Source organism: Phasianus colchicus, chromosome 8 (genome assembly GCF_987193195.1).
Source record: "Phasianus colchicus chromosome 8, bPhaCol1.hap1.1, whole genome shotgun sequence".
Taxonomy (NCBI): domain Eukaryota; kingdom Metazoa; phylum Chordata; class Aves; order Galliformes; family Phasianidae; genus Phasianus; species Phasianus colchicus.
The window spans coordinates 22558075-22585026 of record NC_143443.1 but is presented as its reverse complement, the minus strand read 5'-3'; the positions used below and the strand labels follow the sequence as shown (position 1 = coordinate 22585026).

General features: G+C 52.4%; 4 protein-coding genes across 7 annotated transcripts; 2 read left to right on the top strand and 2 right to left on the bottom strand.

The window, feature by feature from the left end:
- Positions 1-349: 349 nt before the first annotated feature.
- Positions 350-1679, bottom strand: ATP6V0E2 (ATPase H+ transporting V0 subunit e2). Its single transcript, XM_031597689.2, has 4 exons — positions 1454-1679; positions 1327-1374; positions 1061-1187; positions 350-934 (listed from the first exon to the last, which is right to left on the bottom strand). Exons 1-3 carry the CDS (start codon positions 1555-1557, stop codon positions 1094-1096), a joined length of 246 nt encoding a protein of 81 aa, XP_031453549.1. The 5' UTR covers positions 1558-1679; the 3' UTR covers positions 350-934; positions 1061-1093.
- A 113-nt stretch (positions 1680-1792) lies between these two features.
- On the bottom strand, positions 1793-6164 carry COX15 (cytochrome c oxidase assembly factor COX15). 2 transcript variants are annotated; one of them, XM_031597683.2, is made up of 8 exons: positions 5898-6088; positions 5630-5752; positions 5215-5401; positions 4762-4929; positions 4223-4304; positions 3748-3902; positions 2711-2824; positions 1793-2007 (listed from the first exon to the last, which is right to left on the bottom strand). In XM_031597683.2, exons 1-8 carry the CDS (start codon positions 6086-6088, stop codon positions 1876-1878), a joined length of 1152 nt encoding a protein of 383 aa, XP_031453543.2. In that variant the 3' UTR covers positions 1793-1875. The 2 variants fall into 2 exon arrangements, with proteins under 2 accessions (XP_031453543.2, XP_031453544.2); XM_031597684.2 differs by lacking the exon at positions 5215-5401 and having other exon boundaries at positions 5898-6164.
- CUTC (cutC copper transporter) lies at positions 6125-9866 on the top strand. 3 transcript variants are annotated; one of them, XM_031597687.2, is made up of 9 exons: positions 6125-6223; positions 6512-6583; positions 6655-6714; positions 6832-7041; positions 7456-7491; positions 7858-7991; positions 8307-8334; positions 8710-8815; positions 9424-9866. In XM_031597687.2, exons 1-9 carry the CDS (start codon positions 6163-6165, stop codon positions 9533-9535), a joined length of 819 nt encoding a protein of 272 aa, XP_031453547.1. In that variant the 5' UTR covers positions 6125-6162; the 3' UTR covers positions 9536-9866. The 3 variants fall into 3 exon arrangements, with proteins under 3 accessions (XP_031453547.1, XP_090001468.1, XP_090001467.1); XM_090145342.1 differs by having other exon boundaries at positions 9398-9534; XM_090145341.1 differs by lacking the exon at positions 6655-6714.
- Positions 9867-12544: 2678 nt separating this feature from the next.
- On the top strand, positions 12545-26765 carry ABCC2 (ATP binding cassette subfamily C member 2). Its single transcript, XM_090145315.1, has 32 exons — positions 12545-12684; positions 13077-13250; positions 13701-13826; positions 14639-14773; positions 15203-15325; positions 15485-15540; positions 16073-16304; positions 16983-17164; positions 17304-17481; positions 17677-17931; positions 18406-18471; positions 18551-18688; positions 18853-18999; positions 19272-19356; positions 19625-19691; positions 19865-19991; positions 20166-20342; positions 20462-20629; positions 20923-21109; positions 21211-21343; positions 21688-21793; positions 22039-22258; positions 22471-22625; positions 23274-23429; positions 23531-23730; positions 24198-24324; positions 24597-24698; positions 24773-24916; positions 25044-25202; positions 25416-25582; positions 25716-25910; positions 26264-26765. Exons 1-32 carry the CDS (start codon positions 12643-12645, stop codon positions 26391-26393), a joined length of 4659 nt encoding a protein of 1552 aa, XP_090001441.1. The 5' UTR covers positions 12545-12642; the 3' UTR covers positions 26394-26765.
- Positions 26766-26952: the final 187 nt, after the last annotated feature.

The window sequence follows — 26952 nt, the reverse complement described above, 5'->3', positions numbered from 1 at the left end:
TTTTAAACCTTATTCACACCCCAGCTTTAAGGAACTGCTAGAACAGGGCAGAAGACAGGGCCTGGGCAACAGGCCTCCAAGCTGCTACAGCTGCTGCACAGCCATGGAGATGGCCCAGAGCAGCTCAGGGCACAGCTGCCTATCAGCCTCCCTGTGGGACATGCTGCTGCTTATCTGTGACCCTGACTCCAAAGGGCTGTACAGGTGGCGTCCAAGGTAAAGCCTTTACCCCAAGGTAAAGCCCTGCACACATGCTGCCAACCTTTTCTATAACAGCTGTTGATCTGTCTTATTCTCACTGAAGGAACAGGGTTAGAAGTAAAGGTGGGAAAAGAAAAAAAAAACATGAAGCCCAGAATTCCTCAGCCTCCAAGCAGCAAGTGACTCTGCTTCCAGCATCACTTACTAGAAAAAAATATTTATTTCCACAACACAAGTTCGGCAAACACAGACAAATACAAATAAATAAATAATGCCAATAAATTATTTGATAAATACGGGGCTGACCTAAAACAATAATTTGTTCTTGGAATGTAGACACGAGAGGAATGGTGGTACCTACATACTACTGCAGCACCCTCACTGCAGAGGTGGGAGATGACACAGTCCCAGGCTGGGCACACTGCTGACCAGGAACCCCTGCCCAAAACCCCAGCACCTCCCTCACATCCATGGCAGTATGCCTCCTCCAACAGGCTCAGCCTTCCCTTCTCCCAGCCACAGCTAGAGCCTATCTTAGCAAGGACCACCCAGGGACCGGTCACGTGCAGGGTGCCACGGGGCCCACGTTGCAGCAGGGATACTGCCTGCCAACAGCAGGGGCCCAGCCAGCCGGCGCAGTGCTTAAAGTGCACTGGGGCAGCGGCTCCAGCCCCTGGCCCAGCACCTCTGGGAGCTGCCTGGTATGGGAGGGGAGATGCTCGAACAGCGAGAGCTGGAAGAAGGAGAAAGGGGGAGACGTTAGCACAGAGCTGCACCGGCAGCCCCACGCTGGGCTCAGGGCTCCACAGCCGCGATGTGCCGGGGCCAAAGCAGCTCCCCCCCAGCTCTGCCCACTCACGGCGACGGCGGGTCTCTACGGCTGCTGCCGGGGTCACTCCCAGAGGAAGCGCACGTACCAGATGGTCTCGTTCTTCAGCTGCGGCCCGAAAAGGGGGTTGGCCTGGGCCAGGATAGCGATGAGCCAGCTGCAAAGGACGCGAGCGTGAGCCCCGGCGGCACGGGAAGGGCCTAGCGGGGCCCGGGGCCCGACGCCCGCCCCGAGGCGCGGCTGGAGGCCGGCAGCGGTCAGCAGCCCCGGGAGGCCGCGCGGGGCCGGGTACTCACAAGAGATAGCAGCACACGGCCGTGGTGACCAGCATCGTGATGATCACCCTGCGGGCGGAGACACCGTCACGAGGGAAGGCTTCGCCGCGGCCCTTCCCTCCCCTCCGGCCCGGCCGGCCGTACTCACCCGCGGTTGGGCCCCTTGGGCACGAACCAGGGGGCGGCGATGCCCACCAGGCCCCAGAAGGCCGAGAAGAGGACGATGGGCAGCGCGAAGCTGTGCGCCGTCATGGCCGCTCCCGCCGCCGCTCACCCGCACCCACCGCTCGGGCTGAAGTCCCGCCCACTGCCGCGGGCGGCGGCCAATCCGCGTAGAGAGCGCGGCGCGCCGACCGCCCTGCCGCCTGCCATTGGTGAAGGGGCGCTTAGACCGCCTCACCGACAGGGGGCGCCGCAGCGCGGCATCGGCCCGAGCCCGGCCGCCCACCCCCTCACCTCGCTCCGCAAGCACGCAGACACCGGCAGCTCCGTAAAAGTCCTTTATGTTACACAGCAGGAACGCACCGCGCGCCGTCGCCACCGGGAGGTCGAGCAGCCGAGCCCCGCGGGTCACTTGGGCACGCGCCGCAGCTCGCTCATGAGCCACAGGGCCGCGCTGAGCAGCGCCAGGGAGCCCGACTGGTGCGTGGCGGCCAGCGGCGTGGGGACGTAGAGCAGCAGCGTGCTGATGCCCAGGCACACCTGCGGGAAGGGAGGAGGGTCAGCACGGCTGTGGCTGCACGCAGCCTAAAGCGTGAGGGCCACGAAGCTGATCAGGGGATCGCAGCACCTCCCCTATGAAGACAGGCTGAGGGAGCTGGGCTCGTTCAGCCTGGAGAAAAGAAGGCTGCGGGGTGACCTCATTGCAGCCTTTCAGTACCTAAGGGGAGCCTACAGAGGGGAGGGGAATCAACTCTTTGAAAGGGTAGATGACAGCAGGACGAGGGGAAATGGTTTTAAGTGAGGGAGATGAGATTTAGGTTGGACGTCAGGGGCAAATTCTTTACAGAGAGAGTGGTGAGGTGCTGGAACAGGCTGCCCAGAGAGGTTGTGGATGCCCCGTCCCTGGAGGTGTTCAAGGCCAGATTGGATGGGGCCCTGGGCAGCCTGGTCTAGCATTAAATGAGGAGGTTGGTGGCCCTGCATGTGGCAGGGGGGTTGGAGTTTCATGATCCTTGAGGTCCCTTCCAACCCTGTCCATTCTGTGATTGTGAGCAAGCCCAAGGACAGGCCTCCCGCTTCCGTGTGGGGCTGCAGTCCTCCAGCTCTCAGCTCCAGCCTCAGGGTGTGCAGATCATGCACCGCTTCCATGTCGAGGCAGCCTTCCAGCTCTTGTGTTGTGGATGTGCTGTGAAGGACTAGGAAAAAAACAGAACAGGAAAAAAAAAAAAAAAAAGCACAGTACCTGCACCCAAGCCGCTGCCAGTAAGGATGTCACTGCCATCCTGGTCCTGTGAGGGAGGGAGATCTTCCGTGAGAAGAGGTACAGTGCTGTGACAGCTGTGACTGAGGCAACTCCCTAAAAAAGGAAGAGATAGGACAGAGAAACAACCACCCTTCGTGAGAAGTTGAAAGGAAATTGGCCAGATATCTTTGACTGCACCTTCCATGCAATAAAACATCGCTCACTGAACTTATTTAACTTTAGAAACATGTTAATGGCCACCATCACGTGCTGCAGATTCCATGCCCCACCCAGTTAACAGCCCTAAAAAATATAAGCTATGTTCAATTTTCTGAATGAATGCCTTGCTTTCCCAATAGTTTTTCCTTATTTCTTCTGTTTGATAGGAATTATTTCTGCCCCCTTCCCACCTGCGAACCTTGGCAGTGAAAGGTGGAAGCTGTCAGCTGGAATCCTGATCTTATTTTCACTACCCAGCTCTAGCTCACCAGCATCATCTCATTGCACAGATCACCTCACAATTCCCCTACCAAGACTCTTTTACCTTTCTGTTTAATCTTATCAAGCTATGGCTTGGTCCAAAGTCGTGTCAGCAGTGCTGTTTAATATCCAATTTTCTCTAACTAGCTGAGATCTATTTCACAGGGCACTACTGGTATAAAGGAACTTAAATTCTAGAGGAAATGTTACTGTTGAGTGGTGTCTCCTTCCAAGTTTTATTTCAGGCAACATCCTCAGACATTTCCATTGCAAAGGCTACCCTGATCTGTAGCATGTGGAAAACGAGACACAAAGAAATGACGTCTGTAACTCAGACAGGAGGAAGACATCCTTAAGGAAGAAAACCACATTAAAAAAAAAAAAAAAAGGAGTGCTAACCTTCCTCTTTCTTCAGAAACAAATTGGTAACAAAGCTCTCAGGACCTTGGACACCCTGTATATCACTCACACTGACAGAGCCACAGCCTGAAGATGACAGTTTGGATGTAGGAGGCAACCAGAAGGAAGCTTAGACATAGCAGGAAGACAGCACTTACCAAGATCCTGTGATCAAACTGTACAGTTGTAGGATTCTCAAAGATATTTCTCAGGGTTGGGGAGAAGGCGAGAAGATCATCTGGGATCCAGCGTTCCCCCATTTTGGGGAAGGAATTGTACACAAGACCAGCATCCAGCCCTGCCACAAAGGCACCTGCAATTCCAGAGCAGAGAACAAGACTATTGAACTGGGTACAGGTGGCACCCCAGGCTGCACAGCTCTTACATCCAGCCTGACTCAAGAACTCAGCTCGATCCCAAATTTCTTTTGCAAACATATACAAAGATCTCACAACAGCATGCGTACTGTTCAGCACATCTCCACCTGCTCAAAAGAGGCCAGTAAAAGAAGTTCTTAAATGTAAGCTCTCTGAAAGTTCATACAAAGATAGCGATGGGGCTTCTCACACTCCCCATCAGACCAGAAGAAAAGCAACGCAGAGAGAGATGAGCTGCAAGACAGGACAGCATTACCTGAAAGAGCTGTAAGAAAAATGAGAGCTGTAGTGCCATGAGCAAAGTGCCTCAACCGAAGCAGCTGACGTGTCTCATGCAACTGTAAAACAAAAAAGGAACTGAAGTAAAAAAATCCAGTGCTGTTTGCAACAGGTAAAAAAAGCTTTCTTTACATATACAGGCTAATGGTTTGCCAAGTATTTCACAAACAATTGAGTCCAACTCTGTGCAGAAACTGAAGTGGCCACTGGGAACTTAGTGGAACAAATAATTGAACCTGGCAGGCAGGCTCCTGCCTGAGTATGCATGAACTCTTGAGACTAATTGCTGTTCAGTGGAACAACAAAGTCAAATCCAGCATCTCATAACTGTTGCAGAATAGAACAGTTCAGAAGGAGCTAAATAAGAAGTTTCTATAAACTTCTATTGGTATTAAGATCACAGTCAGAAATAGCATAAAATGGAAGTAACCATCATCCTCCACACATTTCCTTTACCCCCAGTCCTCTGCACTTTACACTATGCTGTGCCTTGACTTCTGACACACCACTTTGTACCTGGTGTGGTGGAAACAGCAAAGACAGCCCCGTCCACAGACTGGCAGAATAAAGAACCAGTGCAGAGCCAAGGTGTGCTGCGAGGCGGTACTGGCTGACCCGAGGAATATCATAGGAATCTGGCTTCTCTTCCAATCCACTCTTCACCATGTACCATCCCAGTAGACCCTGACATAACAAGAAGAAAGGGTGAGAGCCAGCTCCCCCACCCCATGCATCAGTAAGAGGAGCCAGGGGCAGCCCTTCACATTTGCCTCAGCACACACAGGGCAGCAACAATCTCTGATTTTAGCAAATCAGAGAAACATTAAAGTCAAAACAATTTGTTTCTTCTATCTCAAACACTTACCAGCACTGTCGCACCCCACCCAAACTTTCACAAATTTGTCTCTCAACAATCAGGAGATACACAGAACACATTGCAGCTATTCCCTGCATCTGCACAGCTCTCACCTGGAAGCACACGAGCCCACAGAGTGCAAGCACACGGCCCTTCATGGGGCGGCTGAGCCAGCCCTTCCTCCAGAAGTAGGCAGCAGGAATGATGTAGGCCAAGCCCACCACACGGCCCCACATACGGTGTGAGTACTCCATGTACCAAATGAACTTGAACTCTGTCAGAGTCATGTCATGATTCAGACTGCGAGGGGTGTAAAAACAAAGAGTGGTTTAAGGCAGTGCTACTGTCCTGCTTCATGCTTCCCACGGTGAGGGATGAGAAACAGGAGGGGGACTGCCTGCAATCGCTACCAGACGCACGGCGTGCCTCACTCAGTGTTAGGGAACGTTTCCATTTGTGTGAGATCCCCACGCTGCCTGTTTGCAGGACCAGTGCCCTCAGCCCACCGCCCCACCTCTGAGCGCTCACATTTTGAACTCTGGGAACTGTTGGTACTTCTGGAACTCCGCTTCCCACTCCTGCTGCGTCCTGGGGGGTTTCATCTCCTTCACCAAGTGCCAGTCCACCATAGACAGGCCGGATTCCGTCAGCCTGCAGGCAGACAGAAGCAGCACAGCTCACCTCACAGAACCGAGACGAGAGCCGCCGGGTGCAGCAGACGACCCTTAAGCTGGGAGCCAGAAACAGGGAGCTTAGGGAGACGGACAAAGCAGTACGGCCGGGCCCCCGCTCTCACCTGGTGACGCCGCCCAGCACTACAGCACCCGCCACAGCGCCGCTGCAGGCGAGCAGCCATCGCCCGACAGCGGGCGGGACGGCGGGGGCCGGCCGCTGCGAGAGGCTGCGCTGCGGAGGCCGACGGAGAGGAACGAGCGAGAGGCCGGGACGGAAGAACCGCCCGCCTCCGCCGCACAGCGCCCGCAGCATCCCGAGCGAGCCCGGAAGTGGCGGCCGCGTGGCGGAAGCGAGGTGAGCGCTTCCGGCCACCTCCGGGCGTCACCATGACAATTCCGCGGCACGTGACCCAGAGCCAGCAGCGACCCCCGCGCGCCGCCAGCGCAGGTGAAGCCGCGTGAGAGACGGGGGCGGAGCCCCGGGCCGGGACGGGGGCGGGGCTGCGGCGGAAGGGGGCGGGGCTCGGCCCGGACGCGGCGCGTCGGCCTCGCCCCCTCGCGGCCCGGGGCCGGTGACGAAGGGCGCGGGGCTCCGGGCCGCGAGGGGGCGAGGCCGGATGCCGAGCGCGGGGGGCGGGGCCCGAGGCGGAAGCGGGCGGGAAACTCGACGGGAGGCCGCGAGGCGGTCGGGGGCCGCCATGGGCCGAGCCGGGCCGACCGCGTGGTTCCTTCCTAGGCATGGACGATGGCTTCCTCATGGAGGTGTGCGTGGACTCGGTGGAGTCTGCCGTCAACGCGGAGCGAGGAGGTGAGGCCCGAGGCTCGAGGTTGGCGGGAACGGGGTGAGGGCCGAGGCCGGGTGTGACCGCCTCTCCGCAGGTGCCGGCCGGATCGAGCTGTGCGCGGGCCTGGTGGAGGGAGGAACCACCCCGAGCATGGGTGAGCCGCGCGGCCCCGCGCCCCTCCGTTCTCGCTGAGTTCTCGAGACGCGCCCCCTGGGGGCCGTCAGCCGTTCTGTAAGCCCATCTCCTCCCCTCGTCCCGTTTCTCCCCCCAGGGCTCCTGCAGGTGGTGAAGCAGTGCGTGCGGGTCCCGGTGTTCGTCATGATCCGGCCTCGCGGCGGAGATTTTCTCTACTCGGACCGAGAGGTGGAGGTGATGAAGGCCGACATCCGCCTGGCCAAGCTGCACGGTGCGGATGGGCTGGTCTTCGGGGCCCTCACTGAGGATGGTCGCATCGATACGGAGCTCTGCACGGCGTTGCTGGGTGAGAGAATCCCTGCTTGTAAATGTTTCTCTAAGCACTGCGTGGTTTCTTTGCTGTCACCAGGGATGGCAGCTTCATGCTGCGCTGTCTCACACCGGAGAATGCGCAGCATTGGGTTCCATGGTCTGCAGGTCTTGTTTGCGTCCTTGCTCTTCCTATCCAGCGGAGCCCTGCAATCAGTATTTTCATTAGTTAGTTTGCAGTAGTTAGATAATATAAGGTAGTTACGTTTCTTCTTGTAGAAAGTAAATTGGCTTGTGAACTGCCAGCGTTGAGCACTTCTGGTAAAATTTGCAGTGGGCTAATCTAGTACAAAAATTGTAGGTAGTGAAGAAAATCTCATGTGCTTTTCTGGTTCTGACACAAAGGAATCTCTGTAGCAGTCCAGGCTGACCATATGTCTTCTTATTACAGCTGTTTGCCGGCCCTTGCCAGTCACGTTTCACCGAGGTGAGTCACAGAGTTTGGTGGCCTGGCAGGGACCAGCTTCTGCCCCACTGACAGAGATGGGGAGCTGGAGAGTAGCTGGGCTTAATCTGGTGGTTTTTCTTTGGAGGGTGAAAAGCTGTGTGTACTGTGCTAGAGCTGTAGCACAGCTTAGGTTCAGGAGGTCCAAGCTTGGTGGCAGTGTTACTGCCCTGACGGGGTGGAAATGCCCAAAGAGCTGAGTGCTGCAGCCTTGCTGTTACTGTGAGGGTGATATTATAGCTGGGAGCTGTGGCTGAGAGAAGGGACTTTCCCATCTCTCTCCTGGGCTGGAATGGGGACAGAGCTTGAGCAGTGAGTTATTTCTGAAATGTTCCATTGGTCTCTCAGCCTTCGACATGGTGCACGACCCTCAGGTGGCACTGGAGACTCTGATTTCTCTGGGGTTTGAGCGGGTATTGACCAGTGGCTGCGATAGCTCAGCACTGGAAGGATTATCCTTGATTAAGAAACTCGCAGAACAGGTAAGTGCTTCCTACATGCCTCTGGGTTACTGTGGCCACTTCCTGGGCTTTGCTTGGAGGCAGATTCTTATTATCAATGATAACCCTCATTTCTATGGGGAAGCTGCTGTCCACAAGTGCTTGCCCCCCACCTCTGGGTTGTCCTTGATCTGATTTCCCAAGTCCCTTTGGGCTAGATCCCTGGAGTGAGAATGCAAGAATCATAAGCCACTGTGAATTTCAAGGCTGTGATACATAAGTTTTCTTTGTTCCCCAGAGTGGCATGTGAGGACTTGCTGCTGTGCCAGTGTTGTTAACAAGTTATTTTTTTTTCAGGCAAAGGGCAGAATTGTCGTAGTGCCAGGTAAAGTTTTTTCTTGTTGTCTATAACAGGTCTAGTTGCATCTGGCTCCTCTTGCTCTGGGGTGCACTGTCTGATTGGTTTTTCTGAGCCACATCCCTTGGAGGGAGGTGTTCCTGCCCTGGTCTGAGTAAAGGCTGCAGAGCACTGCAGCTGCTGCTTACTGGAAAATCTGGGGGACACCTGTAGATCTGCGGGAGGACATGAATCAAGTCATCTCCCATCTCTTCGAGTGCCAGGGTCTCTTATCCCAAGGGCTTTTTCCCCTTCTGTGTAGGTGGTGCTGGTCCCTTAGGGGATAGATCTCAGGGATGATGTTTGGTATGTGATAGTCCTTTCTATGCTGCATGTGACATAAACAAGGATTCTTCCCACCAGGGGGTGGCATCACAGAGCGCAACCTGCAAAGGATTCTGGAAGGCTCTTCTGCTTCTGAGTTTCACTGCTCTGCTCGCTCAGCTCGGGACTCAGGGATGAAGTTCAGGTAACTGAGTATTTCTTACTATTTTTTAGCAAAATTGTACTGGGGGAAATCAGGATTAATACAAATGTAAGTGTGTGGAACGGGTGTAAATTTCAAACAGCTTTCTGAGTGCTAATTGTACTGTTGTGGTTGGGATTGTGTTAGTTGGCTAAGTGAGTTGGCTCTGTGTTCTGCAGTGTGTGAATCCAGTGGTGCTCATTGTCTGGGCACAAGCTCCATGCACAACTAGCTCCTTGGGGCATTTCCTATGCTACTGTTGCCCTAGAGCTTCTGAGTGCACTCCGGTGACACTTGGAAGGGCGTGTTCTGATGTAGTTACCTTTGACCTTTAGCACTGATAAATGTGGGTTTTGGATGTGGCGCATCCTGTGAGATGTGCCTCTATGAACAGTGATGAAGACCACAAGTCTGCACTGGATTTCTGTAGATGCTGCTTTTTTCTGTCCTCTGTACTGTTCTTTGTTCTGTTTCTGCCTCATCTTTGGTCTGGGTGGCACCAGCAGGTATTCTGACTGCTGCTAACGCTGTGGGGGAGATTGTGGGTTTTTATTAATGTCTTTTACCCTTCTGTGTCACCTGCAGAAAGTAACCAGTCATTTTCTGTACAGAAATCCAAATGTTGCCATGGGAGCGTCGTTCTCTGCCCCTGAGTACTCTGTTAAGGTGGCGGATGTGGCTAAAGTGAGGACCCTGAATGCCATTGCAAAGAACATTCTGTAGTGGAAAGCACTGTGCTGGAACAAGAGCACCAAGACTCCAGAGTTTTTCCTGCCACGTGGACAGATGTGTACTGCTTCCGTCCTCAGGCTGTGGAGGATGCAAATTAGGTGACAAAGCCTGATGTTTCTTCCCTTGGTTTCCCCTGAGTGACCAGTCCCTGGCCTGGAAACTTACGTTGGCCATTTTAAATAAAAGGACTCATTCTTGGATGTGATGGCAACAAGCTGCTCAGCAGTATTTAGAGAGGAAGGGAGCTGAGCAAGTATGGGAGAATAAATTGTGTAGCACTGCATGTGATCATCAAATAAATGCTGCAGCTGCTCCCCTCTTACTCTGTTTATACTGTTTTTTTTTTTTGTTGTTGTTGTTGTTGCTTGTTTTGAATTTATTTTACAGATGGTACTGTATGCTGCATTTTGCATGGTTTGGTACAGCATGCTTTGGCATCAGTTCTAGATACATACTGCAAATGGAAAAGTCCACATTAGCTCATCTGTGTAAGATGAGGCAATGTGTACAGGAGATAGAAACATTTCCTGGGAACAAAGTAATAGCAAATAAGCACTTAGTTAAGAACATATCTCAAACTCTAGTTGTGTCTCAGCAGGGCCAAGTGTGAGAGCAACAGAAGAGGTAAGAGTCAGATGAGGGGACATTGAATTAATCATCCTTGTGCTGCACCAAAAGAGAAAACGATCACATCCAAAATGCCAGGAAGGAAAACTTCCACAGCTGGAAGACAAGGTCTGCTCGTGTCAGCCAGTAAGATAGCTCAGGATTAGAAACCCAGCATCTCTCAATTAAAGAGAAGCACATCAAAGCTGTTGATATGTAGAGGTGATGAGCCTATACGGCAAGAAGCTTCTACTACCTGACTGATGGGGTGAGCTAGCTGTGAGCCAACTGGGCTACAGATGAGAGAGGTTAAGGGGAGGGTAGGGCATATGGTGAGATTCCTTGGGAAGCGAAGGTACTTTTTCTCAGGGAGTTTCCAGGTCCTTTTCCTAACATGTCTTCACAAGCATCTCCTTATTCTTCAGACTGTGTGAGGGGGAAAAAGTGCCTGTGGGTTTATTGCTGACTAGTCAGAATCAGAGCTTAGGCTTCTTTTGGTTTTACCTTAACAGAATCAGATAGTTGAAAACCTATAGCTAAAGAGTATAACTTCAGAGCTTTATGTTGGAGAGTGTATCTCCTTTTTCACATGGCTCCATCAGAGCTATCAGTGTCTCTCAAAACACATCTTGGGAACGTAGATGGCAATTCTCAAAATATGAGCTGGGAAAATAGCTGCATAGCGTGGGGTCACTGCTGGCTGATGTGCACTTAGTAGGAAGGATTCAAACTTGGTAGAAGTGATTTCACTTACAGTTAATTGAGTTTAAGAGTATGTGGTTTATGTTGTAAGATTTCTTGAGTCATGCTGATATCTGTAACTCAATTAATGTATTATGCTGACACAGCCTTCCGCCATCGTATATGTAGTTTGGTTCTTTTGTGTTAAGTTTTATTTGTTTTAAAAGGTTTCTGAACTCAAAGGGTGTTACACCATAAGAAAGCAAAGAAATAAACTTCTCAGAGATTAGGAGGTCTGGATCAAAGTGTACATTGTCTTGGAGAAGTCTTTGTCCTGGAGCAGACCCTATGGGGGCATGAAGGGCACTTCAATTAGCCTGGTCCCTGCAAATATTTTCTGGATATTGTAATGGAAGAAGCTAAAGGATACTAAGGTGACTTTACAGGTTTTCAGGGGGATGAGCATGAGGGTAAAGGAAGAGTGGATATGCTTGTTTTAAACACTCTTGGCTGAGGAAAGCTGTTCAGCTCTGAACGAGAGACCAAAGACTGGGAGAGGATGGGCTCTGATATGCATTGAAAAGCAAGGCAAGCGAGGGAATGGAGTATTTAATATGAAGCTGTTACTGGGGCAAGCCCTATAAGCAAGGCCAATGGGCAGAGTAGAACTTGGTAGAGACAAGGGCACCTTTAAGGATCATGTTTGTGAAGATAAATTGGAAAGACTGGATCTCAGCTACTGTACAAAAATAAGCTGGAAAAAAGAAAGGTAGGATTTAGGTGCAGCCTAGGTAAAATACGTATGAGGGTTTGTTCAGCTCAGAAGGCAGGGCTGTGGGGTAGAGAGATGAGAAAGATCATGTAGTGAACCACAAGGTGAGGACAGGAACGTGTTTGTAACGGCCCATAGTTCATGAATTACATCAGCACTCTGGACTGAGAAGAACCTGAGGGAGTGGCTGCTCCATTCAGTGATCTTCTGTCTAATACATCAGATTGCTGCTCTCCTCAGCAGTGTATCAGTACTGGCTGGAGGACCTGGCACTGGGGACAGCTTTGTTTACCAAAAAAAGAAGAGGATTTAATCAGAGAAGGCAATAATAATTAACCAGCAGGTTAGACGTTGGACCTTCCTCTGCGATTGATGGCAAGGGGCTTGTTCCTGAGCAATTAGTCACTGTATCACCCTTGACTCTTGAGCTACAAACACTGAACAATGAAACAGCAGAATTCTTCTCATCTGTGCACCCTCCCCTTTTACCTAATGCTCCTCAAAATCCTGTGTGACAAAGCAAATTCTGTTTTAGGATAGACCCATCCCAGCCCCTGCCTCTCAAAGTAGCAGGATGATGGTTTAGGGTCAGTCTCCCTCCAGGTGTGGCTCTCTGGCTGTCACATGGGTACTGGGGGTTGCTGGAGTGGTCCCAGCAGAGGGAAGATGTACTGCACCAACACAGATTGTCTTTTGTGGGACCATACACCTATCATCTCAGTATACACTGATGAAGGCTGTGATTTTCAAGCAACGGCCGCATGGTGAAGTGAGTCTGTGACAGCAGTTTCCCTTTCATCTCTTCTCTAAGCCTCCCTCTCTTCCCTTCCTTGGAACTCGTGGTTTTCCAAGGCCCCTTTGGTCACTGGTTTGCTTTCAGAGTTGCACAACAACAAGTTAACAATTAACTGTATGCCATCATGATTTGATCCCAACACCGGCCAAGGGTGTGTAGGGACTTTTATTCCAAGCATCTACCGGGGACTCTCACAGCTGAGCAGAGCGAGAGAAGGAGCTGCTGGCTCTGCCCACCCCAGCCATGCCAGCAGCCTTGGAGGAGTTCTGCGGCTCCGTCTTCTGGGTGAGAGGCTGTGTTGGCTCTGTTGGGGTAGGGTGGTTGGTGGGCAGTAAGTCAGGATGGTGGGTGCTGAGTGGGGTGGAAACAGGAGGGATAGGAGCTATCAGAGTGCTAGTGCTACCAGCCAGGCGAGGGCTGAGCGATCCTGAGTAATTTCAGGGGAGATTCAGGTTGGGTGCTAGGAAGTGGTTCTTCACCAGAGGGCAGTGGGCACAGCTGCAGGCTGCCAGGATTCAGGACATATCTGGACAGTGCTCTCAGACATAGGGTCTGATTGTTGGGTGGCCCTTTGTGGAGCCAACGGTTGGACTCAATGATTCTTACAGATCCCTTCCAACTCAGGATATTCTATGATTCTATGGATCTATGACCTCACTGTCTGTTCTTGTCCCCAGAACGACTCCTTCCTCGCTCGCTCAGATGCTGACCTGCCAGTGTGCTTCCAGCAGACAGTGCTGGTCTGGATCCCCCTTGGCTTTCTCTGGGTTTTGGCACCATGGCAGCTCCTTCCCTTGTGCAAATCTAAATCCAAGAAATCACCTCTGACCAAACTCTACAAGATCAAACAGGTAGAGTGGGGCTGAGGGGGCAAAGAGGGTGGCGGGAACAGCCTGGGTTGAGCGGTGGTGAGTAGAAAGCTGCTAAGCTGGAGTTGGGTGAAGAATGAACAGATGAGAAGCATAGGAGAGAAGAAGCACTGTGATGGAAAAGCCAGAAGGAAGCCCATGATGACGCGTAGCTGGGACAGAGGGCACCACAGAGCTGGGGTGTTCTGGGAGGGAGGTCTTAGGTGTGCATTGCAGCCTCTGATATTATGTGCTTGTGTATTCCAAGGTTAATATGGTGGCAGTGCTCCTATGAAAGGGCACAAAAAGCTCTTTGCACCAGGTTTGGGTTGGAAAGGGTGCAGTGATCTATAGGGCTTAGTGCTTTTATATCCAGTTGCGTTGTCTCCCACTGGTTTCCAGTGCACATGGTGGGCTGGGTCTCTCCTCACAACTGCCCTCCTCTCCACACAGATGCTGGTTACGTTGCTATTGATGACAGCTGTGGCAGAGTTGGTCATGGCAATTACAGAGGGCACAGGGCAGTACTCCCTGCCAGCTGTCCGGTACACCAACCCCAGCCTATACATCGTCACCTGGGTAAGGGTCAACGGGACAACGTGCTGAGTGTCACCAAAGAGATGGCATGGGATGGCAGGGCTGGGCTGCAGAAAACTTCCACAGCACAGGGATGGAGGGAGGCTGCGTCTGCAAGAGAGCAACCTGGGAGATGGGGATGGGGCAGCTCTGAGTATCTGTGGGAATTCTGTGGGAAAGAAGAGTTGAGAAGTGCCATAGAACTCTGAGGCAGGGGAGATCTGTGATTAGAGATTGGATTTGTGAATGAAGATATGTGAGATTGGTCCTCTAGGAAACTGAGGGCACAGGAGTTGCGTGCGCAGGGGAACACGTGCACAGGAGTAGCAGATGTTTTGTAGAAGTTATTGGCCAATCTAACAGTCTTAATAAAGCCATAAAACTTAGGAGCTACACTTACAAGCAAACATAACAATTTGCTAATGATTACTATTTTATCAGTTGGATTCATGTGCAAAGTTTAGGAGATATTGTTAGCCATCGGTCTCTGACCTACGTAATGTCAGATTTGGAGTGATGTTCAGGAGCCAGGGCATTGCTTTATGCCCGTCTTTATAGCATGGCCAAGAACCTGGGGTGAGAACAGCTGAAGCATAATGCCAGGGTGCCTTCAGACCTTGTTTTTCCTATGAGCGTTTTGATACAATGTCTCCCTGGAATAAACCTTTGCCCTGTGTGATGAACTCTGAAGCTTCTGTAGGACTGGCAGAGACCACGTGTGCCAGTGCCTGGGTACATGTACCCCAAAGGCGTGTTTGAAGGGCAGAGCTGGTCCTGCTGCCTTGCCTGATCCTCAGTGATGGTTTTTCTTTCAGGTCCTGGTGCTTCTGATCCACTATGCGCGGTCCTTCTGCTTGTGCAGAGACTCAGTGGTACTGTTCTGCTTCTGGATCCTATCACTGCTTTGTGGGATCCTGCCGTTCCAGTCCCTTGTCCGGAGAGCACTGCAGGTTGGGTTTGGCAAGAAGCTGTGTATTTCCCCATGGCACTGTTCAGTCCCCAAAGGAAGTAATAGAATCATAGAATACCCTGAGGTATTATCCCATAAGGATCATCGAGTCCCTTATGGACCTCACCCCTTGACAAGCTCTCAGTGGTATCACTGAGGTTCCAGCTTCCCTATGGACCTTGGGAACTGGAAGAGGAATAGCCTTTTAAATTCACCTTCTCCCTTTGAGGAAGTATGAGAAAACCAGGACTAATTTCTCCCCTTATGGATACCTGGGAGGAGGGAGGGAGAAGGAAAGAGAGGTGGTAAAGGGAAGCTGAGAGAGGACACAGAGTTCTGCAACTGCTCTGTTGGTTTGGATGCTGTTTCTGAGGGCTGGGTGGCCTTGAGACAAGCCCCAGCAGTCACCCTGGGCTCTACTTTCCCACAGGACCCCATCTCGGATGTGCCACGGTTTGTCCTCTTCTTCATCTCCTATGGGCTCCAGCTGCTGCTCTTTATTGTCTCAGGCTTCTCAGATATCTCCCCAGAAGCAAAAGAATTTGCAAAGAAGGTATGAAGTGCATGCAGGGTGGGTGAGGGTGCCAGGAGGGTGTCAGCAAGGGGCACAAGGAGAGCTGGAGGCTGCAGCCTGGTGCTGGTCGGTTCTTGTCAACTTCATCTTAGCACCCGCAATGCCTCAGTACTCACTTCTCTTTCCTTTGCACTCTAGAACCCAGAGGTGACAGCCTCCATCCTGAGTTCCGTCACCTTTGAGTGGTACAGCAGGTGAGCGGGGCTATGGGGAGGTCTGGGTGGCTAAATTCAGGGCGGTCTCAGGGCTGAGCTGCACAGGCTGCTATGAGCCATAGCATCACAGCATAGAATCACAGAATGGTTGGGTTGGAAGGAACCATAAAGCCCATCCAGTTCCAACTCCTTGCTGTGGGCTGGCTGCTACCCAATAGATAAGGGCCAAGGGCCCCATCCAAGAGCTGGCCAGGAGCAGCTCAGTAGTCAGTGCAATCTGTGCAGCCTGAGCTTGGACAATTCCCACGTTGGTGTGCACTGGTACCTGGTGCATCAGGCCCAGTCTGCAGGTAGCAGTGATCTGTCATGGCTCTGCCATGTAGCATGACAGTTGCATGGGAACTTCAGCCACAACAGGCTGTGAATACAAATCAGGGCCTGAGCTGCAGGGAGCTTGGTTTGTAGCTCTCCCTCTGTTAGGACCAGACTCTGAAAGCTCTGCATTTGCAGTGAGGACCTTCCTACAGACACAGTGTTGGAGACATGCTAAGGGGAGATCTCTGCCCCACAGGATGATTTACAAGGGCCATCGGAAGCCCTTGGAAATTGAAGATGTCTGGGATTTGAAAGATAAAGACAGGACACAGGCCTTATATGCTACTTTTGAGAAGAACATGAAGACTGCTTTGAGGAAAGCCCAAGCAGAATTGGAGAAACGGAAACGCAAGAAAAGACGCCGGGAACGTGACACAGAGCACATGAATGGGATGAGCAAGGCCCAGAGCCAGGACATCCTGGTGCTGGTAAATCCCTTCCCATGTGCAGCCCTGCATGAGATACAGAGATCCAAGCCCAGCCTTGTTGAGTAGGGTCACCTCATCTCCCTACAGTCCCCAATGCTGAGTTTTCCGACTCTGATTCTTCAGGGCCATGGACAAAGATGGGGAATTCTGTGGCAAGGTCTTTCCCATCCTTAGCAGATCCCTATTTTTTGAGACACCAAGAAATTCTCCATCCTTATGCCCTGCAAGGCTGCAGTACAAGCAGCTTCCCTATCTCTGTATTTCCGTGTCCCAGATATCTCCCAGGTCTGAGTGAAAATCACTCTGAATTGAGAGAGAATCATAGAATCATTCAGTTTGGAAGAGACCTCTAAGATGATTCAGTATGATCGTCAACTCATCCCCACCCTGCCCACTAACCATGTCCCTTAGTGCCACGTTTCCACATTTCTTCAACACCTCGAGCAATCGTGACCCCAACACCTCCCTGGGCAGCCTGTGCCCATGCATCACCATTCTTTCTGAGAAGGAGTTTTTCTATAATTTATCCATAATATAGATAGATAATATGACAGGAGTTAAAGCCTGGGTTTCATTCAGGACACCTGATCTGGGGGCTATGTAGCTGCCCTGGAAGCATCCTTTCAGGTGCCAAAAGCCATAGGACCCGCTCATTTATTTCTTCATTTTCTTCTGTAGGAGGAGAAACAGCCAAAGAAAAAGAAAAAGAAGGGAGGTAAAGGGGACTCCTCTCACAAGGATTACCCCAAGAAGTGGCTGATGAAAGTCCTCTTTAAGACCTTCTTGCAGAACCTCGTGATGTCGGTGGCTTTCAAATTAGTACATGATGTGCTTGTGTTTGCCAGCCCCCAGCTGCTGAAGTGAGTCACACCATCCCGGCCTTGCCCCCAGCCCCACCACCTCCCTGTGTGCTCAGCACCCAACTGCCTGTGTTGGATTGGAGCACCCTGTTGGGTCTGTCTCCATGGGTGGGTGGCTCACGGCCTCTCTGCCCCTCAGGCTGCTGATCGCCTTTGTGTCAGATGCGGAGGCCTTTGCCTGGCAGGGGTACCTGTACAGCATCCTGCTCTTCCTGGCCGCAATACTCCAGTCCCTCTGCCTGCAGCAGTACTTCAACTTGTGCTTCCAGCTTGGCACAAATGTGCGTGCCAGCCTCATTGCTGCTATCTACAAGAAGGTTGGTATGGCTCTGTCACCATCTGCAGCTGGCTTTCTCCTAGCTGGGCTGGGAATTCCAGTATCTCTTGCCATCAGCCTGGGGCAAACAGCACATCTGATAATTACCAGAATCTGAGGAGCAGTTTCAGCCTACCCTGCTGGTTCCCAGCTCTGCTCCCATAAGGTTTGCACTGACCACAATTTCTCTCTACAGGCGCTCACCATGTCCAGTGCCACTCGCAAAGAGTCTACAGTGGGAGAGACTGTGAACCTGATGTCAGCTGATGCCCAAAGATTCATGGACATGGCCAACTTTATTCACCAGCTCTGGTCATCACCTTTGCAAATTATCTTGTCTATTGTCTTCCTCTGGGGAGAGCTGGGCCCCTCTGTCCTGGCTGGCCTTGCAGTCATGTTGCTGCTCATCCCCATAAACGGATTCCTGGTCAACAAGTCCAAAGGCATACAGGTCAGTGGTGGGAGAAAGGTTTTCCCTGTTGTTGTTCTTCCTGCTCCCCTAGCATTCCTTGTTATGCTGCAGATCTTTCTCAGACTGGGTCTGATTTGGGCTGGGGTGGTCATCCAGACTCATAGGATGTCTTTGTGGGTCCTGGAGCCCCTTCCCTTCCCTTCCCTTCCCTTCCCTTCCCTTCCCTTCCCTTCCCTTCCCTTCCCTTCCCTTCCCTTCCCTTCCCTTCCCTTCCCTTCCCTTCCCTTCCCTTCCCTTCCCTTCCCTTCCCTTCCCTTCCCTTCCCTTCCCTTCCCTTCCCTTCCCTTCCCTTCCCTTCCCTTCCCTTCCCTTCCCTTCCCTTCCCTTCCCTTCCCTTCCCTTCCCTTCCCTTCCCTTCCCTTCCCTTCCCTTCCCTTCCCTTCCCCAGCCCAGGTGCATTCCCAAGGGTGAGCTCTGTCTGGTTGAGGTGTAGCCATGACCTTCTGTTTGTAGGTGAGGAACATGAAGAACAAGGATGAGCGCATGAAAATAATGGGTGAAGTCCTCAATGGGATTAAGGTGAGCAGTGGAGTGTGGACCCCCTGAAAGGTGGGCATTCCAGTGAGGCCAGCACCAGCTTACTCTCATTATCTCACAGATCTTGAAGTTCTTTGCCTGGGAGCCCTCATTTGAGAAGCGAATCAATGAGATTCGAGCATGTGAGCTGAAGGACTTACTGAAGTTCTCTTACCTACAGTCAGTTTCTATCTTTGTGTTCTCGTGTGCCCCCTTCCTGGTGAGTGCCAACAGGCTGGGGAGAGCTGCATTTTTTTGAGAGCTGGGGTTGGTTTGGGACCAAGGGGAAGGGAAAGAAGGGAAATCTCAGCTGGTGTGAAGTGAGGGGAGGCAAACGACCTGGGCTGCACGCAACCAAACTGATGGTGGCTTTTTCTGTTCCAGGTCTCCTTGGCCAGTTTTGCTGTCTATGTACTGGTGGATGAGAACAATGTCCTGGATGCACAGAAAGCCTTTACCTCCATCTCCCTTTTCAATGTGCTGCGCTTCCCCATGGCCATGCTGCCCTTGGTTCTTTCTTCCATAGTGCAGGTCAGCCCTCAGGAGGACCATCTGATATCTCTGTCTGAGCCAGCACATGGGGCTCAGAAGTGTGATGGTCCTCGGCCTCAGACACCCAAGGATCAGTGCACAGGGCTCTTTTGGCAGTGGGGTGGAATGGGACTTGCCTATGTGACACAGGGTTAGGGCTCAGAGGTGAAGGATGATGCTCGAGTGTAGGCTGTATATGGGGTGCTCTGCATAGGGGGCTCCTGTAAGCACACGCAGCTGTGCCTCATGCCATCCTCTTTCTGCCATGGCAGACCAATGTCTCGAAGGAGAGGCTGGAGCGGTACCTGGGTGGGGAGGATCTGGACACTTCAGCTATCCACCATGACTCCATCCCAGGTAGGTAAAGCTCTGGCTTAGTCCCTGTGGGTTGTTGGTCAGCCTCACCTTGTGCCAGCACGCAGCAGGCAGATCACAGTATGCTGGGGACCATAGGACATTTCAGAGGTGGATCTGTGCAGGCAGGAGCTGAGCAGAACTAGGTGAATGACGCATGGAAGGTTTTGGGGGTGGTGCAGACTGGTTGGTTTGGGATGCCCAATCCAACTGCAAGGGATGAATCTGGCTTGCACTTTCTCAGTCCTGAGGTGCATCTCTTTGCTGACAGGCAGTGCTGTGCGCTTCTCAGAGGCCACGTTTACCTGGGAGCAGGATGGGAATGCTGTGATAAGAGAGTAAGTGCTGTGTGCCATGTGGGGCCTGATGGGTCCCTCTCCCTTTAAGCTTTTAATTGGGCAAGGCAGTTGTCTCTTTGCAATGCCAGTCATGGTGAACCTCCAGCTGTGCTCTGCTCTGTGTGGGTCCTGTGCAGGAGACATGCTGCTCACTAGGCTCTCCTGTCTTGCAGCGTCAACCTGGACATCAAACCTGGGAGCCTGGTGGCTGTGGTTGGGGCTGTGGGCTCAGGGAAGTCTTCACTGATATCGGCCATGCTGGGGGAGATGGAGAATATCAAAGGACACATCAATATCCAGGTGAGAGTGGCTGGCTGGTGCCAGGGGCTGTGGGGCTCACAAACAGGCAGCGAGGCAGGCACTGGGTGATCATGCGGCCCCCAGCTGAGGGACCAGATGGTCCTGAGAGGTGCAGGGTGGCCGCATTTGGGCTGATGCTCTGGTGATGACCCTGTTCTTGTGTCTCTCTTCCAGGGCTCCCTGGCCTATGTCCCCCAGCAGGCCTGGATCCAGAATGCCACGCTGAAAGACAATATCCTTTTTGGATCAGAGCTGGATGAAGCTAGGTATCAGAAAGTCATCAAGGCCTGCGCCCTCCTTCCAGACCTGGAGCTACTACCTGCAGGTGACCAGACAGAGATTGGAGAGAAGGTATCAGCCTTAGGCACTGCACGATAGGGATGAACAAATATGTGGTGAACACATGTGGCAGAGAGAAGGGCCGTCACCCTGTGGCAGTCTGGGGCTCATGGAGGTTCCTTTCCATTCAGGGCATTAACCTGAGTGGGGGCCAGAAGCAGCGGGTCAGCCTGGCCAGGGCAGTGTACAACGATGCTGATATCTACATCCTGGATGACCCTCTCTCTGCTGTGGATGCGCATGTTGGCAAGCACCTCTTTGAGCACGTGCTGGGACCTAAAGGGCTGCTGCAAAAGAAGGTGAGCACTTGTGCTCTCCTTCCTGAGACATGGCCAGGCAGAAATGTCTCTGGTACTGTCATGCCTATCTTCCTGGGATTCCCCTTCTCTGTTTGGGACACAAAAAGGATCCTGTGGCTTTTGGGTAGGCTGGAGAGTCCTAGGGGGACATGGAGGAGGGAAGGGTGCCCTGTGTATCCGTAGCCAGGTGGTGATGAGCAAAGAGGTCCTCAAGTAGAGGTCAGCCCAAGGCTTGGGGTGCAAGAGGTGTTCTGATTCCACCGCCCTCCAACAACACTGCCACTTTATTGCAGACACGGATCTTGGTGACGCACAGTATCAGTTTCCTGCCCCAGGCTGATAACATCGTGGTGCTGGTGGCAGGAACAGTGTCTGAACATGGTTCCTACAACACCCTGCTTGCAAACAGAGGGGCCTTCGCCCAATTCCTGAACTCATATGGTAGCCAGGAGGAGGATGCTGCAGAGGAAACTACTGCAGGTACTGGGAATGCTACTGGATATAGGGGACATTTGTGTCTTGAGGTTTTGAAATCTCCAAGATGCAATTCATTGGTCTGTCCTTCATTCCCATGTCTGTAGCTGTTGGTTTAGATGGGATTGAAGAGCAGGGGGATGAAGGTATGGAGCCTTGTGTGGAGGAGGGGCCCGATGATGTGGTGACCATGACGCTGAAGCGAGAGGCCAGCATCCATCGCAAAGAGTTCACCCGCAGGTGGGGACTCAGCCAGAGCTCTCTGCCCTCTCCCCTGCTTCCTGCATTGCTCTTTAGGAGACCTGGGGCCTTTACTGGGAGATTCCTGCAGAGAAGGGGATGGGAACTTCCCTTGTTGCTTCTAACCCTAGCTAGTGCTGGGTCAGGAACATCTGATCTTGCTTTTACTTGCCTTGCTGTGCCCTTGTGATCTTTCACAAAGCTTATTCAAAGCTGCCTATGTAGGGACACTCACCCCGGGGAGCTCCAGCACTGGTGTTCCCAGTGCTATGTGGGGTGCAACCCCAGAGCAGGACCTCCAGAGCAGCACCCTGGTACTAACAGTGCCCATCACCTTCCCACAGCATCAGTACGCAGAGCACCACTTCTGTGAAGAAGGCTCAGGAGGAGCCCATCAAGAACATAAAGGGCCAGAAGCTGATTGAGAAGGAAGCTGTGGAAACTGGCAAGGTGAGGAGGAAGGAGAAGGAGGCAGAGGGGCACTGTACTGACCTTGGCTCTTGCCAAGAGAAGCCAGTGCCAGCTTTCTGCAGCCCCGTTGCAGCCAGGACACAGCACTGCATGGAGCTGGCGGCCAAGGTCCCTGACAGTGCAGTATGGTAGAGGGAGGACTGAGGGCAGCAAGTCCAACGTTGTGTTGGGTGGCACTGGCTGTGATTTGCTGGACAGTGATAATGGGCTGAACTTCTCCACAGGTGAAGTTCTCCATGTACCTGCGGTATCTCCGTGCTGTTGGTTTGGGTTTTTCCTTCTGTGTTGCCATGAGCTATGTGGCAGATTACGTTGCCTACGTGGGGACCAACCTGTGGCTCAGCGCCTGGACCGATGATGCGGAGCGCTACCAGAATGAGACCTACCCTGTGCAGCAGAGAGACCTGCGGATCGGTGTCTTCGGGGCACTGGGGGTTTCACAGGGTGAGTGCGGGGACACAGGGTGCTGCTCACTCAGTGATGTGATCCAGCAGGGATAAGGCTGGTGGGATGCAGTTACTGTGGCATGGTGAGGAGGTGGGATGCAGGATGTCACATGGGATACTGCACAACTTCACTGTTCCATGTGTCCCATGACTGCCTGGGGCCAGTGTCACATGTGAGCTGTGATTGACCGCTCTCTGCTCTCCTTGCAGCTCTCTTCCTGTTCCTTGCAACCATCCTGTCTTCTCATGGTGCCATGCGAGCCTCCCGGATTGTGCACGAGCAGCTTCTCAGTAACATCCTCCGTGTTCCCATGAGCTTTTTTGACACGACTCCCACTGGCCGCATTGTGAACAGGTTTGCCAAGGTAGGAGAACAGCCCCTATGTGGAGAAGGTGTTCTGGCAGATCTGGTGGGTGTTGAGTGGTGCCATGTTCCGTGGAGCAGAAGGATATGATGAATGCGTGGCTCACCATGAGGTTAACCACATCTTGGGCTGTATATCTGAGGAGAGTGGCCAGCAAATTACAGGGGATTATATCTCATCTGCTCAGTGCAAGGGAGACCCAGCTGGATGCTGAGTCCTGTTTTGGGGCCACCTGGCCAATAGGGGTGTAGAAAAACTGAAGTGGGTTCAGAGTAGATTACAGAGAGAGGCAGAAGCCTAGAGCTGTCCTGAGACAATGAGAGGGCCAACAAAGTAATACAGTCAATGTAAATGACTTTGTAAAGTCTTATTATTGAAATCTTCTCCATTAATTCAGCTGTTCCCAAGCTAGGAGCTGTGGCCCTAAATGTGGCTGTGTTTATTGTGTAAATGTGTAAATATGTAAATGTGTTTACATTTATTGACGTAAATTGTTTACATCAATACAGTTTCATCCAATATTTTCTCAAATTTTTTGTACTGTGTTAAAGTATGGGTGCATAGGAATCCTGTATGTGTGGAGCCTCTGGGTTTCTTCCTCTCTCTGGGGTCACTGACTGCTTCTCCCTGCTTCTTTTTACACCACAGGACATCTTCACAGTAGACGAGACCATCCCCATGTCCTTCCGCAGCTGGCTCAACTGTTTCATGGGTATCATTAGCACACTGCTCATGATCGCCTTGGCCACCCCATTCTTCCTTGTTGTTATTGTTCCCTTGGGCATCTTCTACTACTTTGTGCTGGTGAGTAGCTGGGGCTGGAGAGCAGCTCTTGCCCTGCCTGGGGCAGTGTCCCTGTCACTGCTGGGCTTTGTGTTGGTAACCGAGCTGTCCCCTCATTTCAGCGCTTCTACATTTCCACGTCACGCCAGCTGCGGCGCCTGGACTCCGTCACCAGGTCTCCCATCTACTCCCACTTTGGTGAGACAGTGTCAGGCCTTTCTGTCATCCGGGCCTATGGACATCAACAGCGGTTCCTGCAGCAAAACGAGAAGACAATGGACATCAACCAAAAAACTGTTCACTCCTGGATAGTCTCAAATAGGTGAGTTTGCTCCTTATGCCACAGCACTCCGCATCCAGGTCCTGGGAGAGGTTCTGGAGATGCTAAAGTCTTCCTTCATAATCACAGAGTCATAGAATCATTTGAGTTGGAAGGGACACTTAAAGGTCATCTAGTCTAACTCTGCTGCAATGAACAGGGACACCTACAGCTCAATCAGGATGTGCTTCGAGGGTTTGTGTAGGAATTGGGAGAGCTTTGGATAGGGCCACCATCTGTGGAAGGAGGCTTTTTAGGGTGATTTTGAAAGCTCCTATGAAGTATCCAGAGCCTAGTTGGAGTGAGCTGTGCAGTCAAGGGTGGATCCTGGGAAGATGCCAATGCTCCAGGCCACATAGATGTGTGATGTGGGCATTGCCTGGTTCTGGCATATGGTGCTGAGTTCGACACTGGTGAGATGCTGGTCTCACTGGTTGGCCCTGTGCTGGAGCTGTGCTCTCCTGTTGCAGATGGCTGGCCATCCGCCTGGAGTTTGTTGGGAGCCTGGTGGTCTTCTTCTCTGCACTTCTGGCTGTGATTTCAAAAAACTCTTTGGAAGGCGGCATTGTGGGTCTCTCAGTCTCCTCTGCCCTCAACGTGAGTCAATGAAAGTTTCTTCTGTTAAGTTCTTGGGCTGATGGCTCTGGGCTGGCTGCATGATGCTGCCCCATGTTCATCTGTAGTGTGTGGAGAGGGGATTAGCTGGAGTGTCTGATGGAGAGAGTGATCACCTGGGGACTGAAGCCAGGGGAACACGCATCCACATGTAATGAGGATGTTTGTTGCTGTGGGGAGCATGTTTTTGATGAACTCTCAACACAAGGTGGTTGTTCATGGGTCCCACTGAGCTCTGTGGCTCTGCCTTGCAGGTGACCCAGACACTGAACTGGCTGGTGCGGGTGTCTTCGGAGCTGGAGACAAATATTGTGGCTGTAGAGCGGGTGCACGAGTACACGAAGGTCAAGAGAGAGGTGAGGAGAGCAGGGTGTGGGCCAACACCTGCTGCACAGCTTGGTGCAGCCCTCTAACCTTCCTGTGCCCCCAGGCTCCATGGGTGACAGACAAGCGCCCACCCCATGGCTGGCCCAGCAAAGGCGAGATCCAGTTTGTGGATTACAAAGTTCGGTACCGACCTGAACTGGAACTGGTTCTTCAGGGGATCACCTGCAATATTGGGAGTACTGAGAAGGTGAGGACCTTTCTGCCTGCACTGCACCCTTTCTTTGTGGCTTGGAGAAGGCTCACCAAGTGAAAATGAGTGTGCTCACTCAGTTATTTCCAGCCCTGTTAGGTGGTCTAAACATCTGCTTCCACAGATTGGAGTTGTGGGCCGGACGGGGGCTGGAAAATCCTCCCTCACCAACTGCCTCTTCCGTGTCCTGGAGGCTGCTGGGGGAAAGATCATCATTGATGGGTTGGACATAGCGACCATTGGCTTGCACGACCTGCGCCAGAACCTCACCATCATCCCCCAGGTGAGCCGATTCCAGCTTTTCTGCACCCCGTATCTTCACAGCTCTGCCCTGGGCATGCCATGGCCCTTAGCACTCCTCTGGGTGCTGCAGGGATCCCACCCCCAGCACCCTTCATCATCACCACCTCCCTGTCCAGGGGCAGGCTGCAGGGCAAGCATTTAGCCCTGCTGAATAGCCACGATAGAGGCAAACACTCTGTGCTGTCCCTGGCAGGACCCTGTGCTCTTCACTGGCACCCTGCGGATGAACCTGGACCCCTTTGACCAGTACACTGATGAGGAGGTGTGGAAGGCCCTCGAGCTGGCTCACCTGAAGCCATATGTGCAAGAACTTCCTGAAAGGCTGCAACACATCGTGAGCGAGGGAGGGGAGAACCTGAGGTGAGCAAAGGAACTGAAGCATGCTTTGCTCCCTACCCTTGTCCTGGGCCTAGGAGGGGGCTGCAGTGGGGTGAGGGGCTGAGACAGGCACCCTCTGTTTACCTGGTAACTCACATCCCCCACTTCCTCCCAGTGTTGGGCAGAGACAGCTCGTGTGTCTGGCCCGGGCCCTTCTACGCAAAGCCAAGATCCTCATCCTGGACGAAGCAACAGCAGCTGTGGATCTGGAAACTGATCACTTAATCCAGACAACAATCCGGAGTGCTTTTGCTGACTGCACTGTCCTGACCATCGCCCATCGTCTCCACACCATCATGGACAGCAACAGGTACCATAGGGCACAGGAATGGGGCTCAGGGCTCCTGGGGTGGGGAGAGGTGGCCAGTAGCAGATGCAAGGATGCAGCCAGAGGTACAAGAGTGGTTGCAATGCCCAGAACAGCAATGCCTCTGGGGGGGGAGTAATGTTTTTGGGACCCTCTACAGCAGTAGGCTGCAGAGGGATTCTTGACACCAAACACATTTCACCATCCAGCACAGAGATGAGAACTGTGTGTTCACTGAGAGGTGGACTGCCTAGTGTAGAAGGAACACGTGTCGGTGGGGCTGTAGTGCTGGTGCTAGTAGCACTAACAACTTTGACTGTTGGAGCTCAGGTGTTTTCTTCATTGCTCACTGCCAGGGTGATGGTGATGCACGCAGGGAAGATTGTGGAATTTGACAGTCCCGAGAAGCTGCTTCAGAAGCAGAGCATCTTCTCTGCAATGGCAAAGGATGCCGGCATCACAAACACAGAAACCACCACGCTGTAGGTGGAGTAGAACAGCATGCAGCTTGCGTGTGAGCAGCTCCCTCCTGCTGGGCCTCACCAACCCAGCACCTGGATCTCCCTGCAGCTGGACTGCCCAAGACTTTGTCTCTACAGCTGTGAAGTGAAGGGGAGAGAGTGACTTCTCTGGCTGGCAGGGGCAGAAGATAGGGACTTGAGCCGTTACCCACTGCTACACCCTGCCAGCTGTGCACATGAGGATCTCAAGCTATACAACTTATGGAGAAGAAAGTTATGTCAGGCAGGGAGACCATGAACCCCCCAAGGGGTCCAAGTTTTTGTACTTTGTTATGCCAGGAGAACCTAGCAGAGAGATGCTGTAGCACTACTGAATGCAATTTGCAGTATAATCCAAGTGAATGTTATAATTTATTTACCTCTTGTAACTGTTTCTACTCTTCCTACTAAAAGTCTGATTTTAAGGTATGCTAAATAAGCCTCAGTTCAGCTTTAAGCCTGACCGTCATTTGGAGGAAGGTGGTACAGAGGTTATGCAAATAAACGTTGGGGGAGGTCCAAATCAAGTGGTACAGATGGACCCA